This window comes from Abramis brama, assembly GCF_963993115.1.
Source record: "Abramis brama genome assembly, chromosome: 10".
In the NCBI taxonomy this organism is placed as follows: Eukaryota; Metazoa; Chordata; class Actinopteri; order Cypriniformes; family Leuciscidae; genus Abramis; species Abramis brama.
Window position 1 is genome coordinate 26730222 of NC_139972.1, and position 23629 is coordinate 26753850.

Sequence of the window (23629 nt, forward strand, 5' to 3'; positions counted from 1 at the left end):
ATTATTTTAGTAAAAATAATTCAGTACATCTAATTATATCTCATTATGTACCATGGTACAGTGATGGTATCAGATGGTAAAACCATGGTACTTTGATATCTACTATGCTATTATTTGATACACGTCCAAAAACATGGAAATTTAGTAGTAGTACCATATTTTTTTTTAAATGTGGTACTCTACATACCTCTGACTATATTCCTCCATCAGATCCCTGTGAACGTGAGCATGTGTATGTTAGTGAGTGTTATGCTGACCTAGTGTCATGGGAACATGTATGTCCTATATATAGCACTGATAGAGAGACAGAGCTAGTGACATACATGCAAAACCTTAATAAATCATAACCAGTGTACTTTAAACAGCATCGTATTAAACTTAATGACATGTGGCATGTGGCGTCCCTATAGGCGTATATCTGTGATGCATATCTCATTGGCGAGACTATTTCACCTCTAATTTAGAGGGAAATCAATATAAGTGCATTATCGTACAAATACAAACACAGATAAACATCTATATTAAATCAGCGGTGTAATACTAGATAAGAGATGGGGCATTTGCTACATCCTCTGATGGGAAACAACATCATGAGAAGGTTTCTGCTTCAGAGAGAGAGAGATTGAGAGAGAGAGAGAGAGAGAGAGAGAGAGAGAGATGGATGTACTGTGAGAGGAAGGTACAGCACGCACCTGCTGTCCTCGGGAACACAGTGCCCTATATTTTGTCGTGTCACAAACTCATTTATAACACACACACAGAGGTTTCCATGTTTTATGGGGACTTTCCATAGACATAATGATTTGTATGCCGTCTGCAGCAGAGGGCATCGGCACCAACCATAAAAAATGAGACCTAATAATTTTCTAAACAATATCAGTACTATTTTTCCAAACATATTTTTATGTTTTAGTTAAAATATCATTACTAACTAAAAAAAATCTGAAACACTATCTTTAACTTCACACATTTTTGTACAGAGGCCTTTACAGAGGCCTGCACATGTGGGGGAAAAAATTTATATATCATAAATATATACTCAATGTAAAAAATTATGTTTTCATAAAACAAAGATTATTGGAATATGTCTTACAAGAAAATACTATTCAGTCTTTCTACTTCAAAATTTAATTCAATGTGTAACTTGTTGTTTTGCTGATTTGTAATTATTTGTGAAATGTACTAGTGTCATGGAACAGAAGAATGCAGACAGGTAAAATCCAAACAGAGTTTATTGAGAGACACACGGGATGTAAACAGGTGAGTAACTGAAAAGATGATCGATGTGGTGATCCTGGAAGGGAAATGACTGTTCTTATCTGTTACAGGATCGCATAGGTAAGTATCCACGGGGTCAGCCCTATGTTCCCACAGCCCTATGTTCCCACGGCCCTATGTTCCCACATTTCTAAGAATTTTTTTTTTAACGATTTGTCTAAACCCCAGTTACGGGTAGGTTTAGGGGTGGGGTCAGGGGTAGGCCATTTGTGGGAACATTGTCTAAACCCCAGTTACGGGTCAGGGGTAGGCCATTTGTGGGAACATAGGGCTGTGGGAACATAGGCACGCTCCCGTATCCACAGGGATGACTGACAAAACCAGACCACTTATGTGTATTTGGTGCTGGCTTTTATGGAGGAACTGATGAGGCTGATGGCAGACAGGTCTGGTAATTGTTGAGTGTGCACAGGTGGTAGCCAGAGAGGATTATGGGAAACGTAGTATGCTGAGGTGACTGGTCTGGTGAATGAGGATTGACAACTAGCAATTTATGAGTGAAGATTGTTTCAAAGGAAATCCTACACCAAATGTTTTTCAGTGTACATAGACCTACGTGACCATGTTTTATTAATTGGTTCCCTCATTTTAGTTAAATCTTGCCAACCATTCACCTAAAATGAGGGGAAAAAATAAGGCGTTGGAACAAATTCTTAATTCACGACGATGATAGCTTGTTTTTCCCCTGCATGTCGTGTGCAGGACTCCATAAATGTCCACCTCAGATAAAAATAAATAAATAAAAAACAATAATTGCAATTTTGTGTTTCTCAATATGACTATAATTCACAATTGCAAATTAATTTCTCATCATTATAATTTTGTATCTCAGAATTTAGATCTCTGACAGTCGTAACTTTATTACTCATATTTGTGAATTTCTGTCTCTCAAAAAGTATATAATTAACTTACTTTCTTTTATTTAAAAAAACAACATCAAACAATTTATTTGCAACCTTTTTTATTTGATCTTACATTTGTTTTTTTATTTAAACTCTTTGCATTGCAATGATCACTATTGCTCGTGTTGCTTTAAAGTTCTAACTTTTACTGAAAATGATTGAGTTCTGGATTTGCGCTTTGTCTTTATAAATGGTTATCAGTGTGAACGCCCATTTAGGGTTAGGGTGCAGAAATTATAATCAACTAAATTTATACTAGAAGAAGTATATGGGAGTTTTTGCAAAGTGTACAAGTTTGTGTGTAAAATGGTTGAGAGAATGCGAGCCACTCTGTCCCCTTTCTGTCACTTGGGTGAGGTACTGTGATCTTTCTCTGAATGATAAGTTAAATCATTTTGTCATTCTTGCTGACTTTTCATCTGTGTATCACAGAGTTCATCCACAAAGCTGATATAAATCCCTGTCATGTCCTTTACATAACAAAAAGACATCCACACGCACACACACGCACAGGGATCCAGAGTCTCTAGAGGATGACGTAATTATAGCTTCAGCCAGCTTAATGGAAGATTAAAAATTAGCATACTTCCCATGCTGACCCATTAACTATTACTTGCGCTTGCTGTTGGCAAGAGACACACTAATAGACTCATATACAAACACACACACACACCGCCCTGCCATTGCTGGAAGAAACGGGTCAGTCAGGTTGCCCTTCACTGAGCCCAGCTGTGGTGATGTGGGGAGAAATGACAGAAAGATGGAGAATGAGCGAGTGAGTAAACAAGAGGGGGAGGGCGAAAGAGAAATTGAAACAGTTGCTTTCTACTGAGATGATAGTCAGGAAGAAATTCATTCATGAAGTTAAAATGACCTAGTTTTCTCCACTCTAGTTCTTCCTCACCGCCCTCCAGTGTAGGAAACTGCCTGTTTGATTATTCCATGAACTCCTCCCTCCACGTTCAGAAAGCAAAGCCTAGCATCTCTACAAGCTAACATCACCAGTTACTGGCAGTAGCACACGAGTGTGCCCTGCATAGTGTACTGGCTATTCAGCATAGGGAATAGTGTACGTTAACATATCCTATCTATATTTATTTACACAAGTATATTTTGTCATTAGAGCCTAACAATGTAACTTCTGCAGATATCTCCTAGTCAGTGTGCAGGAAGCAGTGAATAGTGCTTAGGGAGCCTGTGAATCAGAACACAGATGCACACACACACACGAGCATGGCCTGCTTCTTTCGTTTCTCAGCACTGGTAGCTCAACTGTGTATAATTAATCCTGTCTCAAGCAGAGTGTTAAACTCTATTCTCACTAAAAAGTCCTTGGAGAAGCCTATTAACTCAGTTCATAACCACACACATTCAGGATTAGTGACTGTACTGAGAGGGCAGTCGTGGGATGTGGTGCGAGCAGAAGCATCAAAAACCATCACATGCACAATAGAATAGTAATGGCCCTGTGCAGCCCCATACGGCTTTGGGGGATAGCACTGACATTAAAACTAATACACGCTGACTTTGCCACCCTTTTGCTAAGCCATGGCCACAATGACACTCTGTTAACACCTTATTACTATACTGCAGTATTTTTATGCTTCTGCTACGTTATATTAGTTGTACAAAAAAAGAATGATGCACCTCTTGATGGAAATAAATGTGATGTTATTTACATCAAGAGGTACATCAATTTTTGATCAAGATCAATGCAAGAGTCAAGCACTCTGTAAAGTCTACTCCAGCACATCCCAAATACCTTCAATGAATTTAAGGTCTGGACTCAGAGGTGCCGATTCATGTGTGTAACATATAACATGCTAGAAACATAACAATCACTGCAATAATGATCCAATCATAGATTCTTAAAGGGGTGGTCGATTATGATTTCACTTTTTTAACTTTATAGTTAGTGTGTAATGTTGCTGTTTGAGCATAAACAACATCTGCAAACTTACAACGCTCAAAGTTCAAAGCAAAGGGAGAGACTTTCTTTTACAGAAATCGTTTTTTTAAGGACTTCAACAAACGGCGGGTTAGTGATATCACCAACCCTAAAATTTACATAAACCCTGCTCCTGGGAACACGCAAGCAACAAAGGGGATGAGGCCATGTTGTGAAGAGGAAGAGTTGTTGTAGTAGAGCACATTTGGGAGTCTCGCATTCCTCTTTTCACATTTACGCAATACAGTACGTAACAAAAATGCAATAGCATGTTATAAAAGCAAGGTGACAACATGAGTTATAACCGTAATTAAACTAAACCATACCTGTTCTATCTTCATGCCGCATATTCTCTGGCTTTGTATGCATCTTACAACAGTTCACTTCCCACACAAGCGATTTATAGATTATCATGACAGAATATGCTAATCAATTACTTGAAGATAGTTAACTCCACATCAGCTAGCTACATAAATTCATCAACTAACCATTCAGAAACGTGCGTGAGGTAATCGGAGCTGATAGCATGAGCACTTGAAGCTCCGCCCTCTTCTTGAAAGGGGGCCGGGAGCAGCAGCTCATTTGCATTTAAAGGGACACACGCCAAAACGTTGTGTGTCTTTGCTCACTCTCAAAAAGTGACAATTTTAACATGCTATAAAAAATTATCTGTGGGGTATTTTGAGCTAAAACTTCCCATACACACTCTGGGGACATCAGAGACTTATTTTACATCTTGTAGAAAGGGGCATTATGGGACATATAGGATATATTTAAATCCAAACAGCGACTTTTTTTTTAGAATGTAAACAAATTTTCGGTGAAATGCTAAATCCATATTTCTAAACATTTCTGTTCTCTTGCCCACAGCATCTAAATCCCGCCCCTGCAGTGAGGAGTACCGTCGCATGCCTCCGCCAAAACCCAAACGCAACCCCAACACGCAGCTCAGCACATCCTTTGACGAGTCTTACATTCAAAACCACTGCAGCAAGGTTAAGTCTGCCTCTCTGCCGCGACAACACAAAAAGAAGTCGGCGTCTCAGAATCCAAGCCCCGCCCCTGCCACTGACGATGAGGCAGAGCCTGTTTATATAGAGATGGTGGGGAATATCTTACGGGACTTCAGTCGAATTGCTGGAGCTAATGGCGATGAAGAGGATGATCAAGGTGAAAGTGTGTATGAGGAGATGAAATATCCTGCTTATGACGATTTGCCTTCATCCTTAGACCACGGCCAGTCACGATGGGAGCAGTGTCCCACTCCTTTGGTGCCGGAGGTAGAACTTACACGACCCACTACTCCACGTGGTTCACTCTGTGACATTCCCGCCCCGTTCCCGAATCTGCTTTCCCACCGCCCTCCTCTACTAGTGTTCCCACCTGCACCAGCCCAGTGTTCCCCTAACTCTGACGAATCTCCTCTTACTCCTCTGGATGTCACCAAACTGCCCGTGTTGGACAACGTCGGATATGTTAAACCTGGTGCATCCCCAACTAGCGCTGACCCTGGACCGCAGCTGGAGGCTCAGCAGGTGTCCGGTAAACACCACCACCACCATCATCATCATAAGAAGAAGTCAGCAGAGACTAAGGAGCAACAAACAATCACAGCATCAGGACGGTCCTCCGCTCCACCCCTGACATCTACGCTGTACAAAAGCGGTGGGTCGTCCGCGGCACACGGCTACCCCCGGAGCCACTCCGCCTGCCCGTCCCCCGTCAGTATGGGTCGTGCGTTAACGCCACTCACCCTGAAGCGCCCCCCTCCGTACGATGCCCTCATGACCGGGACGATTCCTCGCAGCGCTTCCGGAGTTGCACACGGATCACGTGAAAGCGGGCGGCTCTCGAATTCCTCTAGTGTGCACGGGGGCTCCATGCAAAATGTCTCCACTGCTTCGGGTTCAAGCTCAGGGTCGGGAGGTCGAGGCTGTCGTACACCAACCAGTCCTCTGGATGAGCTCAGCAACTTGTTCTCTTCCGGACGCAACATGCTGAAGAAAGGTTCTGGAAGCCGTAAGAACAAAGACTCAGCAGATGGTGAGTGAAAATATTATAAATGCTCTAAATGTGCTACCAAAAAAAAAAAAAAAGAAAAAAAAAATTATTTTATGTATTTTAATGTTTTAAAATGTAATTTATTCCTGTGATGGTTTAGCATCATTACTCCAGTCTTCAGTGTCACATGATCCTTCAGAAATCACTCTAATATGATGATTTGATGCTCAAGAAACATTTCTTATTATTATCAATGTTTGACCATGATACATTTCTTTTTTTCTAAATATACAATTTATTAAACAGATATTTGTATTAAATAGAAAACTTTTGTAACATTATAGATGTCTTTAATGTCACTTTTGATCAATTTAACACATTGCTGACCAAAAACTAAAAATAAATATGCAACTTTTATATGTCTTTCAATTGAAATTAAAATATTGAAGCATGTTAGCAGCAGCAGTTTACCAGCTGGGTAATATTAATTAGATAATAAATTCATTTATACACATTATATTGGTGGCATAGTGGTTACTGAGATTTTTGAATTGGTTGATATTAGAAACAGTATAATAGGATTGATTTAATTATGCATTTCCCCCAACTTTTACATATTTTTATTACACCTTCCTTGTAAAGATGATAACCACAACGATTAATTTCTTCTCCGTCCTTTTCTTTAAAAAAACTATGAATCTGGGTTACAGTGAGACACTTACAATGGAGGTAAATGATCTGTCGATTGAGCTTAACTTGTATTGAACCCAGAATATTAATAATTCAATAACTGTCAGCTTATTAACATCAGCCAGAATTTTTATATAAGTGTATCCCCAGTAGAAAATAAGCAACCAAGAAAAGTACTAAAGCCTTTAATTAATTAGATCCACACATTTTAAACCCAGTGAATACTGAAATTGTTAGGGTTAACTGTGAGAAATCTGGAGGCGATTGGCCATATCAGTATCAACATCAAAGTGAGGGATGTTGTCTCATAGAGCAAAGCCTGATTGGGTTTAAAGAGCATGTGTAATCGTCTTGAGAGCTGCAGCTAAGGACTTTTTTCCAGACTGTTATTTATTCCCGTGTGTGGAGGAGAGATGGCTTTCATGTCCTATTTCCACAGTCCACTTCCATCACCCCAGGTGTGTCTGTGTGTTTGAGCTCGTTCAGAGATTAAAAATTGAGCGATCAACCTACGCACAGACTACTGAACATGCTTATAGTGCACAGGACAGAGAGAGCGAGAAAATGACCCAGATTCTTCCATACCGAACTGAGGCTCTTCAAATCAAGCTCACTGTTGATTGCGAAGGTTGCCGGATTGTTGCGTTGCAAGGGTTGTTGAATGGCTTTCTCATGAGCCTTTCAAATCATGATTAAATTAACTCTGAAAAAAACACTTAACAGATTAACGAGTCAAAGCTATCATGTTGAACCCTCAACACATGCACACAAATACACTCACACATTTACAATTTCATATTCTTTATGTCATAAATAGTCAAACCTCACTTCAATGTAAGTATACACTGCACAGGTACACAAAAAACACACACTGAAGCTGGTCAGTCTGTCCATCACAGTCAATTTTCCGCTATACCCAGTCCAGCAGAGAGACACAAACGCACACAGGCACCTCCTGTCAGTATGTCTTCCACGGATCTGTGACTTGGGCTTCGTGCCTGACAGAGTGTGGAGGTGTGTGAGATTAGCAGGCTGCCGGCATTAGTATGTGCATGTGTGTTTGCCTGACACAGAGAGAGAAAAGACAGAGATAGTGAAGAATCTGTCACTGTGATCCAAAGCACACCAGTATCTATTCACAGCTCAACATCACTCTGCTAAGATATACGGATGCGGGCCGCATATGAGATCATGATCAGAGTTCACTCATCCATTTCTGATACGTTCAGATTCAGTCAAAATCCTTGCTTGTCCTAGCTTGAAACTTTTAATATATATTTTATTATTTTAGTCTCTTATGCTCACCAAGGCTGCTTTTATTCTATACATTAAAAACAATAATATTGTGAAATATTACAATTTAAAAGAACAGTTTTCTATTTTAATATATTTTCAAATATAATGTATTCCTGTGATGAAGATGAATTTTCAGCATCATTACTCCAGTCTTCAGTGTCACATGATCCTTCAGAAATCATGCGATTAGTGCTCAAAAAACATCTCTTATTATTAACAATGTTAAAAACAGTTTTGCTGCTTCATATTTTGTTAGAAACCATGATACATTTTTTAGGATTCTTGGATGATAAAGAGTTGAAAAGAACAGCATTTAACTAGAAATAGCATTATAAATGTCTTTTCTGTCACTTTGAAACAATCTAAAGTGTTCTTGCTGAATGAAATGATCTGTTTTTAATCTGATTTAGAGATATTTTCAGGAGCCAGCTATTTATTTTAATTTAAAAAACCCTGGAAACCCAGGTTTGTAAAGAAAAATATTATCCATTGATTGAATAAGCCTTCTTTCTTCAAAGATCTCATATCAAAAGCTGCCGAGTCAGTCTTAAACTTCACGCTTGGGCTGTGATTGGCATTTTCAGAAATACCCATTTAGAGATAAAACAATCATGGACAGAGCTCTTCCTGTCCAGGCCAGTTATCCTAGTCCAAATCCTGTTAGGGAACTCTACTACAACTCAGCATGACACCAGTCGGTGCCAGAAAAGCATACGGAGTCTGAACCTGTGCCAGTGTCGAGTGGCACGCGATAGAGTTTGTGCATTAATCTGTCTTAAGGATCAGTCTAATTTAAATGTCATAAGAGTTTGTTTTCATTATGCCCTACAGTGCCCATAAATAGCTTTAAATATGCCTTAAAAGACAGCAATCTACTGTTATTTCTTAATGTATGCAGCTGTATTTAAATTCAATAGTGCTTTCCCTGCAGCACTGAATAGCTTAATAGTTTCTAAAATGTAAGCGTCTGAGTAACTTCACATAGTCTAAGGTTACATTAGCATATACTAATAATGATCCCACGCATTTAATATATTTCCTCATCATTATAGCTCTGAGGCTGGCATACATTATCATAATTTAGAGGCACAGAAGTGCTTACATTGGGCCCATAATGGCAGATCAGGTTCGCAGTCAGGCTGAAAACAGTCCATATGATTGAGAAGAAATTCTGATCAGGATCTTCCAAGAATGTGCCATTAAACAGCGACAAACTGGCTCCAGTGCAACAAAATAAGTTTCCATTATGAAAATTTAATTCTGGCAGTTTCAGAGTTCTTTTAAGACATCACTTTTTTTCTATTCCTTCTATTCGGCCTCTATGGCATCATGGATTCTGTCACTTCCGTATATTCTATATGACATCATTCAACCGTCCTGAATAAGGTATTTTACATAAAAGATGTTTACATATAGTCCACAAGACAAAAAAATAGCAGAATTTCTAAAAAATGACCCTGTTCAAAAGTGTATGTACCCTCGATTCTTAATAGTGTGTGTCGTTACCTGGACGATCCACGACTGTTTTTGTGTTTTGTGATGGTTGCTCTTGAGTCCCTTGTTTGTCCTGAGCAGTTAAGCCCAATGTTCTTCAGAAAATTCCTTCAGGTCCCGAAAATTCTTCAGGTTTCCAGCATCTTTTGCATATTTGAACCCTTTCCATCAGTGACTGTATGATTTTGAGATCCATCTTTTCACAATGAGGACAATTGAGGGACACAAACACAACTATTCAAAATATATTCAAATATGCAAAAGATACTGGAAAACTGAAGATTTTTCTGAAGAACATTGGGCTGTTTAACTGCTAAGGAAAAACAAGGGACTTTTCGTAATGTCGACTTTATATCTCATAATGTGACTATATATCTTGCAATGGGACTTTTTATCTCACTTTTGGAACTTTATATCTCACAGTGTGACTTTATGTCTTCTGTTTCTCCCCACTTCTGGTCCTAATTGCAACAAATGCCTTATCAAAGCCAATCTGACTTCTGAGCTGTAATGCTGCCTGAATCATAATCATACACTGTTTGTTTGCTGGCCAGAAGAGAACTGGCCCCCCAACTGAGCCTGGTTTCTCCCAAGGATTTTTTTTCTCCATTCTGTCACCTGATGGAGTTTTGGTTCTTTGCCACTTTCGCCTTTGTTGCCTTTGGCTTGCTTAGTTGGGGACACTTAAGTGTACCCCCCCTCCCTTTTTTTTTTTGTAGAAGTGAAATAAATTAATAAAGTGAAACCAGAAGTCACTTGGTTTGAGTGATCTGAACCATAAATTTCCACAGTTTTCATACAATTTATGAAGTAGACATCCTATTCAGAAGTAGTATGGGAAGTCTGGCAGATTTTGATATGAATTCAACCTCTAATAAACACATAAAAAGAACACGTATTTGCGTTATAGTTCGCTGCCACATCAGAAATGGTGAATCTATTATTTTTTTCTTTATATGTAAAACATTTTCTGACCTTTTTTTCAAAAAAAAATGTAATGGATGTTATCTTTTAATCTTTAACAATATTATTGATCTGCCTGCATTGACACCATTATACAAGAACTGACCTGATCTGGACGATGACATCACTGTTTTCTCCAGAGTGGCTTTATAAATTAACTAAATTAATAACTTTTTTACAACAGAAATGAACCATCACTGAACTTACTTAAACTGGACTATGACGCTATTTTCTTCTAGATCTGCTGTAGAGCCGATACAAACGTTGCTGCATTATTTTCCTGCTATCACTGTAAAGCTCATTTGAAAAAATCTATATTGTAAAAAGCGCTACATAAATAAAGGTGACTTGACTTGAGCTAAAAAAGCGCCTTAGTTGTATTTCTAAACAAATGATTGATAAAGTGTGTCTTAACCTAAGAGGTTTGGTGCAGTCGGCTGCTGATCTTTAGATTCCTAAAAAGGACCTTGGAGATAAACTACAACCTGTCTCTTGTTTGGCTCTCTCCTGCTTTGCCTTTTAGCCTTGTTTCAGTGGTGTTGTTTATGTCCATTACCTCTGAGTGCCAAAAGGTATTTGGCATGGCATTTCACTCTAACTGGATGAGGTGAACATGTTTCTATGTTGGCTGCTGTTAGCTGAGGAGCCTTGTAGAACAATCTGACCCTGCGAACACTGACAAGAACACAGTCCTGCCAACACACACCTAAAATTCCCTCCACTAATGGACTCACATTCACACTCACACACATATGGACAGATGAGTGTTTAAGCAGACTATATCCAGGCACTGACCGTGTGCATGTTAATAAGTAAATATGATAAATTTGTCGCAGTCTTAGCATTAGCGCCCAACGCTAATGACAGTGGACACTAATTAAATGTAGACTAATGGAGCAGGACACCACAGACTAATGGGATTTCAACAGACGTGGCCAGACAACAGAGCGTGTGTGTGTGTGTGTTTCCAGAGAGATAAAGTGTGGTAAATAAGGTTTTTGAGGAGCAATGCGAGTCCATAATGAAAAATAAGCTAACAGATTATCAAAGTCAGATAGAGGATAGCAGGTACACTCTCAGTTTCTTTTATGAAAAAAGGAACAATTCTTTAAACTATTCACTATATTGTATGGTATGTTTCTGATTCACTAAAAATAATTGGCTCATAAGAGTCATTTGTTCAGGAGTTGGACTGTTCCGTGCTGTAAATTCAGTAACGGAAAATGCACGTATGAGAACCGTTAAAAGAATGTCATTTGGTTTCTAGTATTTATTTTTTTTATTTTATGGAACTGGTTTAATCCTATATAAAAAAAAAAAACAATAAAAAAAATTGCTACCCCCTTATCGGGTTCAGCCCTATGTTCCCACAGCCCTATGTTCCCACGGCCCCTATGTTCCCACATTTCTAAGATTTTTTTTTTTTACGATTTGTCTAAACCCCAGTTACGGGTAGGTTTAGGGGGGTGGTCAGGGGTAGGCCATTTGTGGGAACATTGTCTAAACCCCAGTTACGGGTAGGTTTAGGGGTTGGGTCAGGGGTAGGCCATTTATGGGAACATAGGGCTGTGGGAACATAGACATGCTCCCTTTTTATCTCACAATTCTGCCTTTTTTCTTGCAATCACAAGTTGATATATATAAATCTCAGAATTGCAAGAAATAAAGTCAGATTGTGAGTAAGAACTGTGAGTTATAATCTCGGAAGCGTGAAATATAAACTTAATGAGGGGGGAAAAAATCTGAATTGAGAGATTCTGTATTATATGGAACATTTTGCAGCCCTAGTTGCAATGCTGCATGAACTGAAATAAACTGAAGTAGCTTATGACTTTTATTAGCTTAAGTCATCACACACACACACACACACACACACACACACACACACTGATGACATAGTCTGATGTCACCTTCAATTCATACGCCCATAAGTGTCAGACGATATAGCTAAGCACACATCTATATGGACGATACAGATACGCATTCAGATACTCTTGCCAGCTGAAATAATTGAAAAGCTTTCATCTGTTAGTAAAGCAATTTCCCTAATGTCTTCAGAGCCAGTGAAAGACGTGATGAATGTGACTGCTAATGGATCCCCTGTGAGGAGAGAGAGATTAAGAAAGAAATGCAATGGAAAATACAAAGAAAAAGGGATTGATTGTATGAAAGATGAAAAGATGGAGTGACAAAATAAAGAGATGTCAAGTTTAAGCATAGGTAATGTGTAAAACATATTTTCTCTTCATTTACAATATTCATCGAATACTAAAAATGTTCATTACACAAGCAACTTTGTAAACGGAATTGAATACTAGCGTACTAGCATATTGTTCATAATAAACTATAGAGTGCTGCAGTGAAGACATATTTTTGTAGGCCAACCCAGAAGTTACCATCACCCTGGTACCCTTGGTTTTTCCATTCGCTTTTGGATTATTGGATTGTAGTCTATAAACAAACTGCATTGTGATCACATGACTTTGACGTCATGTTCGCAGTGATGACGTTTAATGTCCCCGACCACCTCTGTAGCCCCAATTAGCCATTAGCAATAGTTTTTCAAGACAAGTTAAAGCTTTAAAAAGTCTCAAGTAAGTATTACTTATGTATTTTATGTCATAGAATAAAACATGAAAATATCTTGAGCTTGTGTTCACCACAGATCTTATTTCAGGCATTTAACCAAAAACCCATTAAAAAAAACATTGACTTCATGATACAGATGTCATCCCTACAGCCCTATAGACTGCATTCTAGGTTCAAAAACAGTGTGTGAACCATTCCAGTTTTTATATTTGATATAGCAAATCATGTAGTTATTTTATATATATTATATATTTAATATACATTTTTAATTGTGAAATGTCTTTTTATGATCGAATAAAATAAAAAAAGAACATTTTAAAAAATTACTCTTAATATAATTTCTGGTGTATCACATTGGAAATGGAAGTGCATTACATTGTGGGATAGTATACCAAGTTTGCTCTGCATGCAGAAATTCTGCACAATTTCCACAGTATACATTCTACTTACTGCAAAAATAGCAATAGCACTATTATATTTTGCTACACTAAGTTATTTTGGCCCACCTAGTGGTAAATGCGTGTACTGCAGCACTAGTACAAAATAAAGCACCTATTCATGAAACCGCAATCATTCTCATAAATGTCAAGGTACATAGACTTTTACTGAATTCTGAAATCTCTACCTCTTTTTCTCTCTTCCAGGTGAAAGTAAAGGCAGAAGTGACAGTAAGGACAGAGCCCTCCGTAGCTCTTCTCCGAAATCACAGGATTGGGAAACGCCCACAGGACAATCAGCTACGCCCACAGCCACGCCCAGTCGTCTTGGCCGCTCTTCCATCAGCCCGACCACCATGCTTGGGGGTGGGTCCTGTCCATGCGACAGATAATCAGATAAAAACAAATAAGGATGCCGATTTTAGATACTCATTTAACATACTCTCTTCCTTTTTAGAAACAAAAGTTGGGTGTAAACTTGGCCGCTCTGCATCCACGTCAGGAGTCCCGTCCCCTATGGGAACGCCCCAAAGACACGCCCCCGATGCCTCCGCCCACCAGTGCGGGACCCCGTTCCAGGTACAACCCCCTTATTCCTCAGAATGAGCGAGAGATCGCATGCGTGTGGAGTTCGGTTCCTGTCTCCGTGTCTGTCGATCTACCCAGCAATACCTTCATGTCTTTGACCTTTGACCCCGCGGCTATGTGTTCATCCTGTCTGCTGCTTCTGCTGCCGTGCATTTCGTTTGGCTCACGGCGTTCATCGTCTGTCTACGTAGATGCGAATGTGTGTGTTGTTTGTGTTCGGTCCAGATCGGGGCTGCCTTCCCATCACGCTCTGAAGAGGCTCTCACATTTAATTCGTCCTCTGTGAGCTTATGCCAAGAGATCCACAATCAGGGTTTTATATATCAGGCAGTTTTAGCACTTGAGAAAAAGTCTGAATCTGAATGAGAAGCTCTTCAGAGCGCCGGCGGACAGCTTTACTCTCGACCAGCAGCTTCCTCAAGTCTGCGTCGTCTCAATCACAATGTTTCAGATGCTGTGGTTGGCTTTCTCAGATGTACAGACATCAAACACAGAAGCTGTTAATACCGTAAAATGGGAGAAAACTCACTCTTAAAAGCAGGATCCCGAATCCAAAGCATAGACATCATCACGACTTATTTACCAAATTGATTGAAATATTGAGAGCTTGATTGACAGTCTCCTCAAAACACCCCCAGTTAAAGGCTGTTTGATGTGTGTATATATGTATCTTAGACATGGCATTTATATTAGCGTCACGTGTCGTATGCTCTCTCCTGTTTGTGTACAAAAATCCTGTAATAATAACTTTGTTTTCCACGTCAACATCACTTTCACAGAGACTGGGGAGTCAGTTACACAACTCACTACACAGACTCACCAAGGCATGTTCTTTATATCACAACTGATGAAAGCTACTGTGAACACACACACTATTTTATAGGCATACAGTAATATACAATACAAAACTATTCAGTAATATACTACAATAAAAAACAAATTACGCAATGTATAGCTATACGATTATAACAGAAAACACATTTAGTATGTTTAGTATGCCTGTTCTACTCTCACTCCCCAGTTGTGTGTTTGATTGTTAGTGACTGTAATTGAACTAACCCAAATAAATCTCAAAATCGAGGGATAAAACTAACCCCAACAAAGCAGAAATCTAAATAAAACCTTGTCAAAATTGTCTACTTTTCCACGTCCACTGTACTTTCTGTGTCTATCTGCTACTTCCTTCCTCAGAAGCACAAATGTGTGTGTGTTTGCTGTATGTGTATAAGTGTGTACTGTATGTGTGTGCGTGTACGTGTGTGTGCATGCCTGAAGTATATGCTCTGTTACAAAACCTAGTCAGCAATACCTAATTTTATTATGGCAACTTTACTATGCAGTCTCCTAAAACCTTGTTTTTCCCAAAATTTAAGGAAGCATTGCATGTATGCTTATTATAAATAACCTAAAATCTGTGATATTTAAGTATTATTTAGATACAAATATATTATTTCTTAATATTTTGAATTAGATCATATTTTTACAGTATTTTGGTTTTAATTTTGGTGCTTTTGTCATTTTTATTATATAACAAATATTTCTAAATAGCAGTAATTTATGTTTATTAAAGGGATAGTTCACCCAAAAATTTAAATTCCTTCATTAATTACTCACCCTCATGCCGTTCCAAACCCAGACTTTTGTTCATCTTCGGAACACAAATGAAGATATTTTTGATGAAATCTGAGAGCTCTTTGTACTCTCCATAGAAAGCTATGCAACAACCACTTTGACACTATATAAAGTTCACAGTTTATTTAGTCCAAAATTTTCTGAAGAGATACAATCGCTTTATATGATGAACAGATTGAATTTAGGCTTGTATTCACATATAAACATTCATCAACGCACACATTAGTTGTGGTAAACGGAAGCTCAAGCATGTTCGCTTGACGTGCGAGAACCAATGAGGTTCATTCTCGTGTTACGCAGCACTTTGAGCTTCAGCAAGAACCAATGAGTTTCATTCTCGTGTTACGCAACACGTTTGAGCTTCAGCAAGAACCAATGAGGTTAATTCTCGTGTTACGCAACACGTTTGAGCTTCAGCAAGAACCAATGAGGTTCATTCTCGTGTTACGCAGCACGTTTGAGCTTCAGCAAGAACCAATGAGGTTCATTCTCGTGTTACGCAGCACGTTTGAGCTTCAGCAAGAACCAATGAGGTTAATTCTCGTGTTACGCATCACGTTTGAGCTTCAGCAAGAACCAATGAGGTTCATTCTCGTGTTACGCAGCACGTTTGAGCTTCAGCAAGAACCAATGAGGTTCATTCTCGTGTTACGCAGCACGTTTGAGCTTCAGCAAGAACCAATGAGGTTCATTCTCGTGTTACGCAACACGTTTGAGCTTCAGCAAGAACCAATGAGGTTCATTCTCGTGTTACGCATCACGTTTGAGCTTCAGCAAGAACCAATGAGGTTCATTCTCGTGTTACGCAGCACGTTTGAGCTTCAGCAAGAACCAATGAGGTTCATTCTCGTGTTACGCAGCACGTTTGAGCTTCAGCAAGAACCAATGAGGTTCATTCTTGCATTTACAAGCAGGTTCGGTTGAGCTTCTGTTTATGTTTGCTGTTCAATGTTTATATGTGAATAAAACCCTAAATTAAATCTGTTCATCATGTTAAGCGATCGAGTCACCGCTCAATTCATATGCATTTTAGTTATAATTTTGATTAAAGTTTACGAGGGCACATGAATTTTTGTTTCATCAATCAATATTACAAAAAAAAAAAAACTTTGATTTCATGGTTCCAAACTTTACTTATTAGAGTATCACTTTGCTAGCTTAATAACATTATAACAAACTAAAGTGCTTCACATAAGGAGGACCATTAATTAAGAATGCTATCTTTGAAGGCAGCCGCCTGTGTAGCTCACTAGGTATTGAAACAGAGCTATGGTTGCGCTCGTGAGATTTGTGTTGCCTTTATAAGTGTTTATTGTTTTAATCTGTGTTTGTACAGGTGCATGTCATGGGCAGTTTAATATGCGTGTACACGATTAAGATATTGTGGTATGTGTGCGCGAGAGAATTAAACTGAACGGCAATACATTCAGACTGTTCTGACTTTAAATGAAAATTAATTATTAAACACTTCATTTATTATTAAAGAACACTGTTAACGGCTTCACTCTCACAAAAAAAAAAATGTATATGAAGGGCTACAAAATTAAAGCCAGCTCTGCATGCACCAACATTGTCTAACCCTTGCCACCCATTAGATGCCCCCAATGCCCTGGGCATGTGGGGACAGCACCATGATGGAGATGATTGAGAAGAAACGTCACCTGTGCAAGGAGATAAAATCCAGACAGAGACCTTCAGACAAAGCCCTGTGCAAACAGGACAGCATGCCCATCCTGCCCAGCTGGAAGAAGACCAACGGGGGCAAAAAATACGGGCCTCCTCCGTACTCCACCCAAACCACTGTCTTCTGGGACACTGCTATATAAAGAGTGACCAGCAAACTACAGCCATGGAGATGCACAGACTGAGGGGGCGTGTCCAAATATTGATTGACAGCTAGCAGGAAGTAGGACTACATGACATATACAGTGAAGGATCCTCAAATCTCCCTGGTTTCCTATCGCTGTTTATATTTGATATTTTTATATTGAAGATAACTGTCTTAATATTAAATATAATTAGCGGTTTTATAAAGAGGAACTCTCTAAATGAGATCTAAGAGTGAAAATAGTACACTTTAAAACCCCTGAGATGATATTTGTCCTCTTCTAAATGGTATTTCTATTTATTTTCTATCCTTTTTTTGGGGGGGTGTTTCTATATTTGCCACTTATCTGTGTGTCTGGGGAAATAACCTATAATGTATGGTGAAATATGTGCAGTAATTCCATTGAAAAAACATCGTTGTTTTTGACGCCTATGCATTTGGTTTTACGGCATGGACGGCGCTTTTGTTCATTGTCTGTTTTTCATATGGAGAGTTTATTTGAAAATAATATATTTTTGGTGTCTGTACTTTAAATGTGGGATTGTGAGTTGTCAGGCAGTTGTTCTTATGGCTTCTGGGTTGGACTTGAAGTTGATCGTCTGGATTTTGAGATAGATGGGTTTGATTAGTCGGATTAGATTATGAGATGACTGGGTTATTAAAAATATGGATCGGGCTGTTTTATAAGGCGCTTTGTCAGATATTGAGTGTGGTCAGATAAACTGTGAGGGCACTTTCTGTTTTGCGAGGTCAGCTGGTGTATTTCAATTGTTAGCGCTGTAAACTCGCAAACACACACTAATATCAGCTGCTTTATGGCCTAACATTTGGTGCTGTTCAACTCCTTTCTTGAATGTTCAACCTTAACAGCTACATGTCAGTCATGCACATAATAAATTTTTTAGAGAAATTCACGTGGGCGCTTTGTGCATGATCAGGGATCGAATGATGAAAATCCGGTCCTCTAGCTGGCATGTCAGATAATAAATCTCAAATACAGACACCGTTCTTTTATGAAGCACTATGCAGACATACTGTCAGTTTACACGTTCATATATCATTGTGACACGAGTCAAGGGCAGGCAAGAGGCAATATTGTACTGAAAAGGCTCAGAAAGAAAAGACCAGGCTGTCATTTCCTCCGATCAGATGCTGTGCATCCAGGCTTCACCCATAGCTTTACCACGCAATCAAACAGCCATGCCGGTGCATTCGAGCACACTTGACTTTATGTGAACTAGTCATCATAAGCACTTAAACACTAGGATGCCAAGCGCGGTCTTGAAACGACAGGAGAGTAAATGCCTTTCTGTGCATGTTTAATAATGATTCTGGAATCAGATCAGATCAAAAAACATATTAAATGCAAGTATACAAACAGAAACAATGCTAATGCATTGTAAGCGCATGGTTCCTTAAGTGTGGCACTAACAAATCTTAGTATTCAAGATAGCTATAGAGTGCTATAGGAATGAGTCCTAAATGAGTTAAGTGTATTTGAACTTCCGGTTCCATCATGCCGAAGTCAATGGGATTTTTCAATGGGTTTGTGGTTAACACAGGCTCAAGATACTTTTCATTTTATTCTAGGGCATAAAAAACATCAGTAATACCTCACTTATGATTTTTTAAGCTTTAAGTGTCTTGATAAAGGCAGTTTGATTCTTGATCTTCAAGATAATCTTCACAAATGAAAAATTTTTTTATGAATTTTATTTTATTTTAGTTTGAATGATGAATGATGTTCAATGTAACTTGTTAGTTTAAACATCATTCAAACTAAACTAATTCATAAAAGTCATGCTCATTTGTGAAGATTATCTTGAAGATCAAAACGTGTATGAATTAAACTTCTGGTCACAGATCTTATTTTCAGCAAGTAAATGGAAAAATCCTATTGGCTTTTTGTCAAGGGAACCAGTGTGATGCTAACTTCCGGGTTGGCCTAAAAAATGTCATCCCTACAGCACGCTATAGTGTTATTTTCAAATGTTTGTAATTAAATGAGATGTGTTATTATTCAAGTAAACATGTCAGCAAACTATTTCACCAAGTTGCTCTGCCATAATGGCATTTGATTTTGACCTGAAAGAGATAACTGACTATAGAGGAAGACTCGTAAACAGTTTACGCTAACACTGCCCCTTGTGGCAATGCTTAGAATAATGCATGTCTTCTATCATTATTAATTGTAACATATTTCAGAACACAAAAATGTGAGAAATCAATCATTGCATTCATGTACTTGCATAGAGTATGTTTTGGGTCTTAAAGGGATAGTTCACCAAAAAATGTATCATCATTTACTCACCCGCAGGTCAATCTAAACTGGTACGACTTGAAACACAAAAGAAGATACATATAAGATGTTTATTAGAAAATTGTCTTTTGTGTGTGTGTTTGTGTTTTCAAACAATTGAAATCAATGGGGTCGGTGTTGTTCTGAACCCAATCACTTTCAATTTATGTATAAAAACAGCTGTTTTTTTAAATATCCTATTTTTTGTGTCACGGAAAGTAACACATTTTGAATGACGAGGATGAGTAAATAATGACTGAATTAAAATGTTTAGGTGAACTATCCTTTTTACATATTAGAGCATTTAGAAAATTGAATAAGGATGGCTTTGAGAGAGGGACTTTGCCCTTTTAAGAGTTAATTTATCACTAAATGATGATGATAATGTGAAATAGCCAATGAGCAGGTGTTGGTGTCATTTAGCAATCGGCTGGTTTAGCTGTCAGTGATTTGAGGGACCAATGCAGATGTTTTTCTGCCAATTAAAAATGACAACACAAACTCTGTTTTACACTCTACTGTACAGTGGTTGCCGTTGAGACACTGTGCTCTGTCGTTGTTTGTACTGCTGTGGGCGGGACTGTGATGTCATGCTGAGGTGTGGTTAAGCCACACCCCTAAAGTTGGGGCCGGATCTCTAAAGCCCCTCCCCTCACTGCCCATCCCCATTACACAATCACACATCTAAACCTGCTTATTTATCACACACTTAACATTAGACCAACACAGAGACACTGTAAACCATGTACGAATGCACATAAAATACAGGCACTTTTCAAAAATTGTATCAGCACATGCTCACATACACATGTACAAAGCTGGCATCCAAGTATAAAGCATTGCCTTGGAGACCTGGGTTCACTGTGACTAAAAAAAATACTTTAGGGAGGGGCTTAAATGTCAGTAGAATGATGTCATAAAGGTTTACAAATGAAGGTAAATAACCCTAATAACTAACATAACTAACAAAAGTCACCACAACGAAAATACACAACAATGTAGTAGTTAGGGGGGAAAGGTAAAAAGCCAAAAACAGAGGGGGTGCTCAGTTCTGCAGACCCCCAGATGCAGTAGCACATGTCACCAGTAGATGGCAGTAACAGCCTAGTGTTCTTCATATGCACTGCATTCCAATTCGCATACTGTGTGCTACAAATATGTACTTTACTGGAGAAGGGAAAGTATACTTCTGAGTGCACTACATTAACACATTACAGTAATTCATATCTTTAAATAATAATAATAATAGTATGCTAGTATTCAGGAAAACATAATGGTCAAGGTACTGTGGTCAATATTACCAGAAAAAAATATATTCATGGATGTACATTTTGAAATCATTTTACTATGATTTGGGACACACAAATTATAATCTCATATACTATATAGGATGCACAGTATACAAATTGGGATGCAGCCATACAAAGCAGAATTGCATCATGGTATTAGCCTATAGTGAGTCTAACCATCTTATCTTTATAGTTTCTAAATGCTATAAAGATTAAAAGCCAAAATGGAAATATTCAGGTTTCTGGGGGAATCTGAAACCATTTAGATCTTTGTATTGCTTAGAACAGTTAGATATCTCACTCAACACAGTGAGTTCCTATGGAGTCACGTTCATGGAACCTGAAATGAAGCCAGATAGGTTTTAGAACACTTGTAATGCAAGTGGAGTTCTATAATGCATTCTGATTCTAATGCAAATTGTTTTAGAATACGGGTTATCGTGGCATACTTTGAGAGTTTGTTCTTTTACCACCTAAAATGAAAGAGCCAATTATTGTTCCTCCAGAGTGGTTTGCAGTAATTTTCCAGTGCACTTATATTTTACCCATGCAAATGGATCTTCTTATATACGAAATGTTTAGTTTCCTAGATGTTGGAGAGAGAAAAAAAAATCATAAAATGAATCAGTGTATACTTCATAACGATGATAACTTTTCATATCAGAGGAGTTCAAATAGTGGTTGACACACAAACACTCTCATTCACACACAATCTGTTTCTGCAGTTTTGAGTTTTTGCAGTGTGTAAATATTCTCTAGTTTAATCGGTGGACGCGTTTGTTGCACTATGGGAGTGTAACATAAGCACAGTGGTGTCCAAGTGTGTGTGTGTGTGTGTGTGTGTCTCTTTTGCACTCAGAGTGTTGCAGTCTTTACCTTTTCTAGTATTTTTATTTTAGAATGTCCAAAAAAAAGAGTACAAACGAAAAGAGTATGCTTATTGTATCACTGTTTTTCTTTTGAATTATTTACAGAGTATGACAGAAATAAATACATATGTTTTTGCATATTGCTGTTGTATGTGTGGTCATTCAGGTTTCAAACTCTCTTAGTCTGCATTTATTTGAGCAAAAATACAGTAAAAACAGTAATATTGAGAAATATTATTAGCATTTTAAATAACTTTAATACATTTTTAAGTGTAATTTATTCCTGTGATGACAAAGCTGTATTTTGATTTCCAGCATCATTACTCCAGTCTTCAGTTTCACATGATCCTTCAGAAATCATTCTATATGATGATTTGCTGCTTAAGAAACATTTCTTATTATTATTATCAATGTTGAAAACAGTTGCTGCTTAATAATTTTGTGGTAACTGTGATGTTCATTTCCAGGATTCTTTTATTGAATAGCATTTATTTAAAATAGAAAATATTTGTAACAATTATAAATGTCTTTACTGTCACTTTAGGTAAGTTTAATGCGTCCTTGCTGGATAAAAGTACTAGCCTAAGTATGTGTAACTTATTAAAAAAATTAAATAAAATCATCTATATGCTACATACAGTAAATAATAACATCACACTCCCATTGCTCCACCCTAAAGTTCTTTTTGGGTTAAATCTATATTTTGCCCAACTTCATGACATTCTAACACTGAACCTTTGCAAATAAATAAAGACAATGAATATAATATCAATATCAACAAACAATAAAAGGATCAAATTAGAATCCACAAGGGATCTCTAACCAGATGCCACAGGAGAATCATTGTAAGAACCAATTTGTCTCTATAGTTCTCTACATAATTGTGCTTTAAAAAACCCAGAAGGAAATGGGCCTACACAACAACAGACCTACACACTGTTTTGAACATACAGCTCCAAAATATAAAATGTACAAAACAAAAGTGTGTGGTAGACTAAACTAACCTTGTCTGGGCAATATATATTGTCTGGGCAAATGTGGATTTCAACATTAACTAATACATTAATAAAATCAAATCTGTATTTGTTAAGTAGCCTAAGGGTTAATGCCCGACGAGGTGTCCATTATCAGGTATTAATGGACGACGGCGAGGCGTGAACCGGTTGCCTCCGCCGAAGTCCATTAATACCTGACAATAGACACCTCGAAGGGCATTAACCCGCTTATACCATGGTCACTTACGAAAGAAAGAAATATTTAATCAATTAATAATACTTTAATGTGTTTTAGAGTAAAAATCGTGAGGGTTTTTATTTATTAAGTCGAGCGCACTATTTAATATCTCCCGTATACAGGCGTTGCCAAGCAACGTGGCCACAGCGACCCGACCGCAGCAGTTGATCAGTGAGTTTGAGCCAGCGCAATCATTTAGAACTGTCATCAGGCAAATTGACGGGACGCCTTTCCTAGGTGTCCATTATCACTTTTTAACGGACACCCTGCAGCCAATCAGAATCGAGTATTCA

General features: G+C 38.2%; 1 protein-coding gene across 2 annotated transcripts in view; it reads left to right on the forward strand.

Moving 5' to 3' along the window:
• Positions 1-22241, forward strand: part of nyap2a (neuronal tyrosine-phosphorylated phosphoinositide-3-kinase adaptor 2a) — a 45096-nt gene extending 22855 nt beyond the window's left edge. For both annotated transcript variants that reach the window (XM_084126589.1, XM_084126590.1), the window contains 4 exons: positions 4999-6171; positions 13806-13964; positions 14056-14177; positions 17414-22241. In XM_084126589.1, coding sequence (XP_083982715.1) covers positions 4999-6171; positions 13806-13964; positions 14056-14177; positions 17414-17644 — 1685 coding nt within the window. In that variant the 3' untranslated portion in view covers positions 17645-22241. The remainder of the gene's footprint in view (positions 1-4998; positions 6172-13805; positions 13965-14055; positions 14178-17413) is intronic.
• Positions 22242-23629: the final 1388 nt, after the last annotated feature.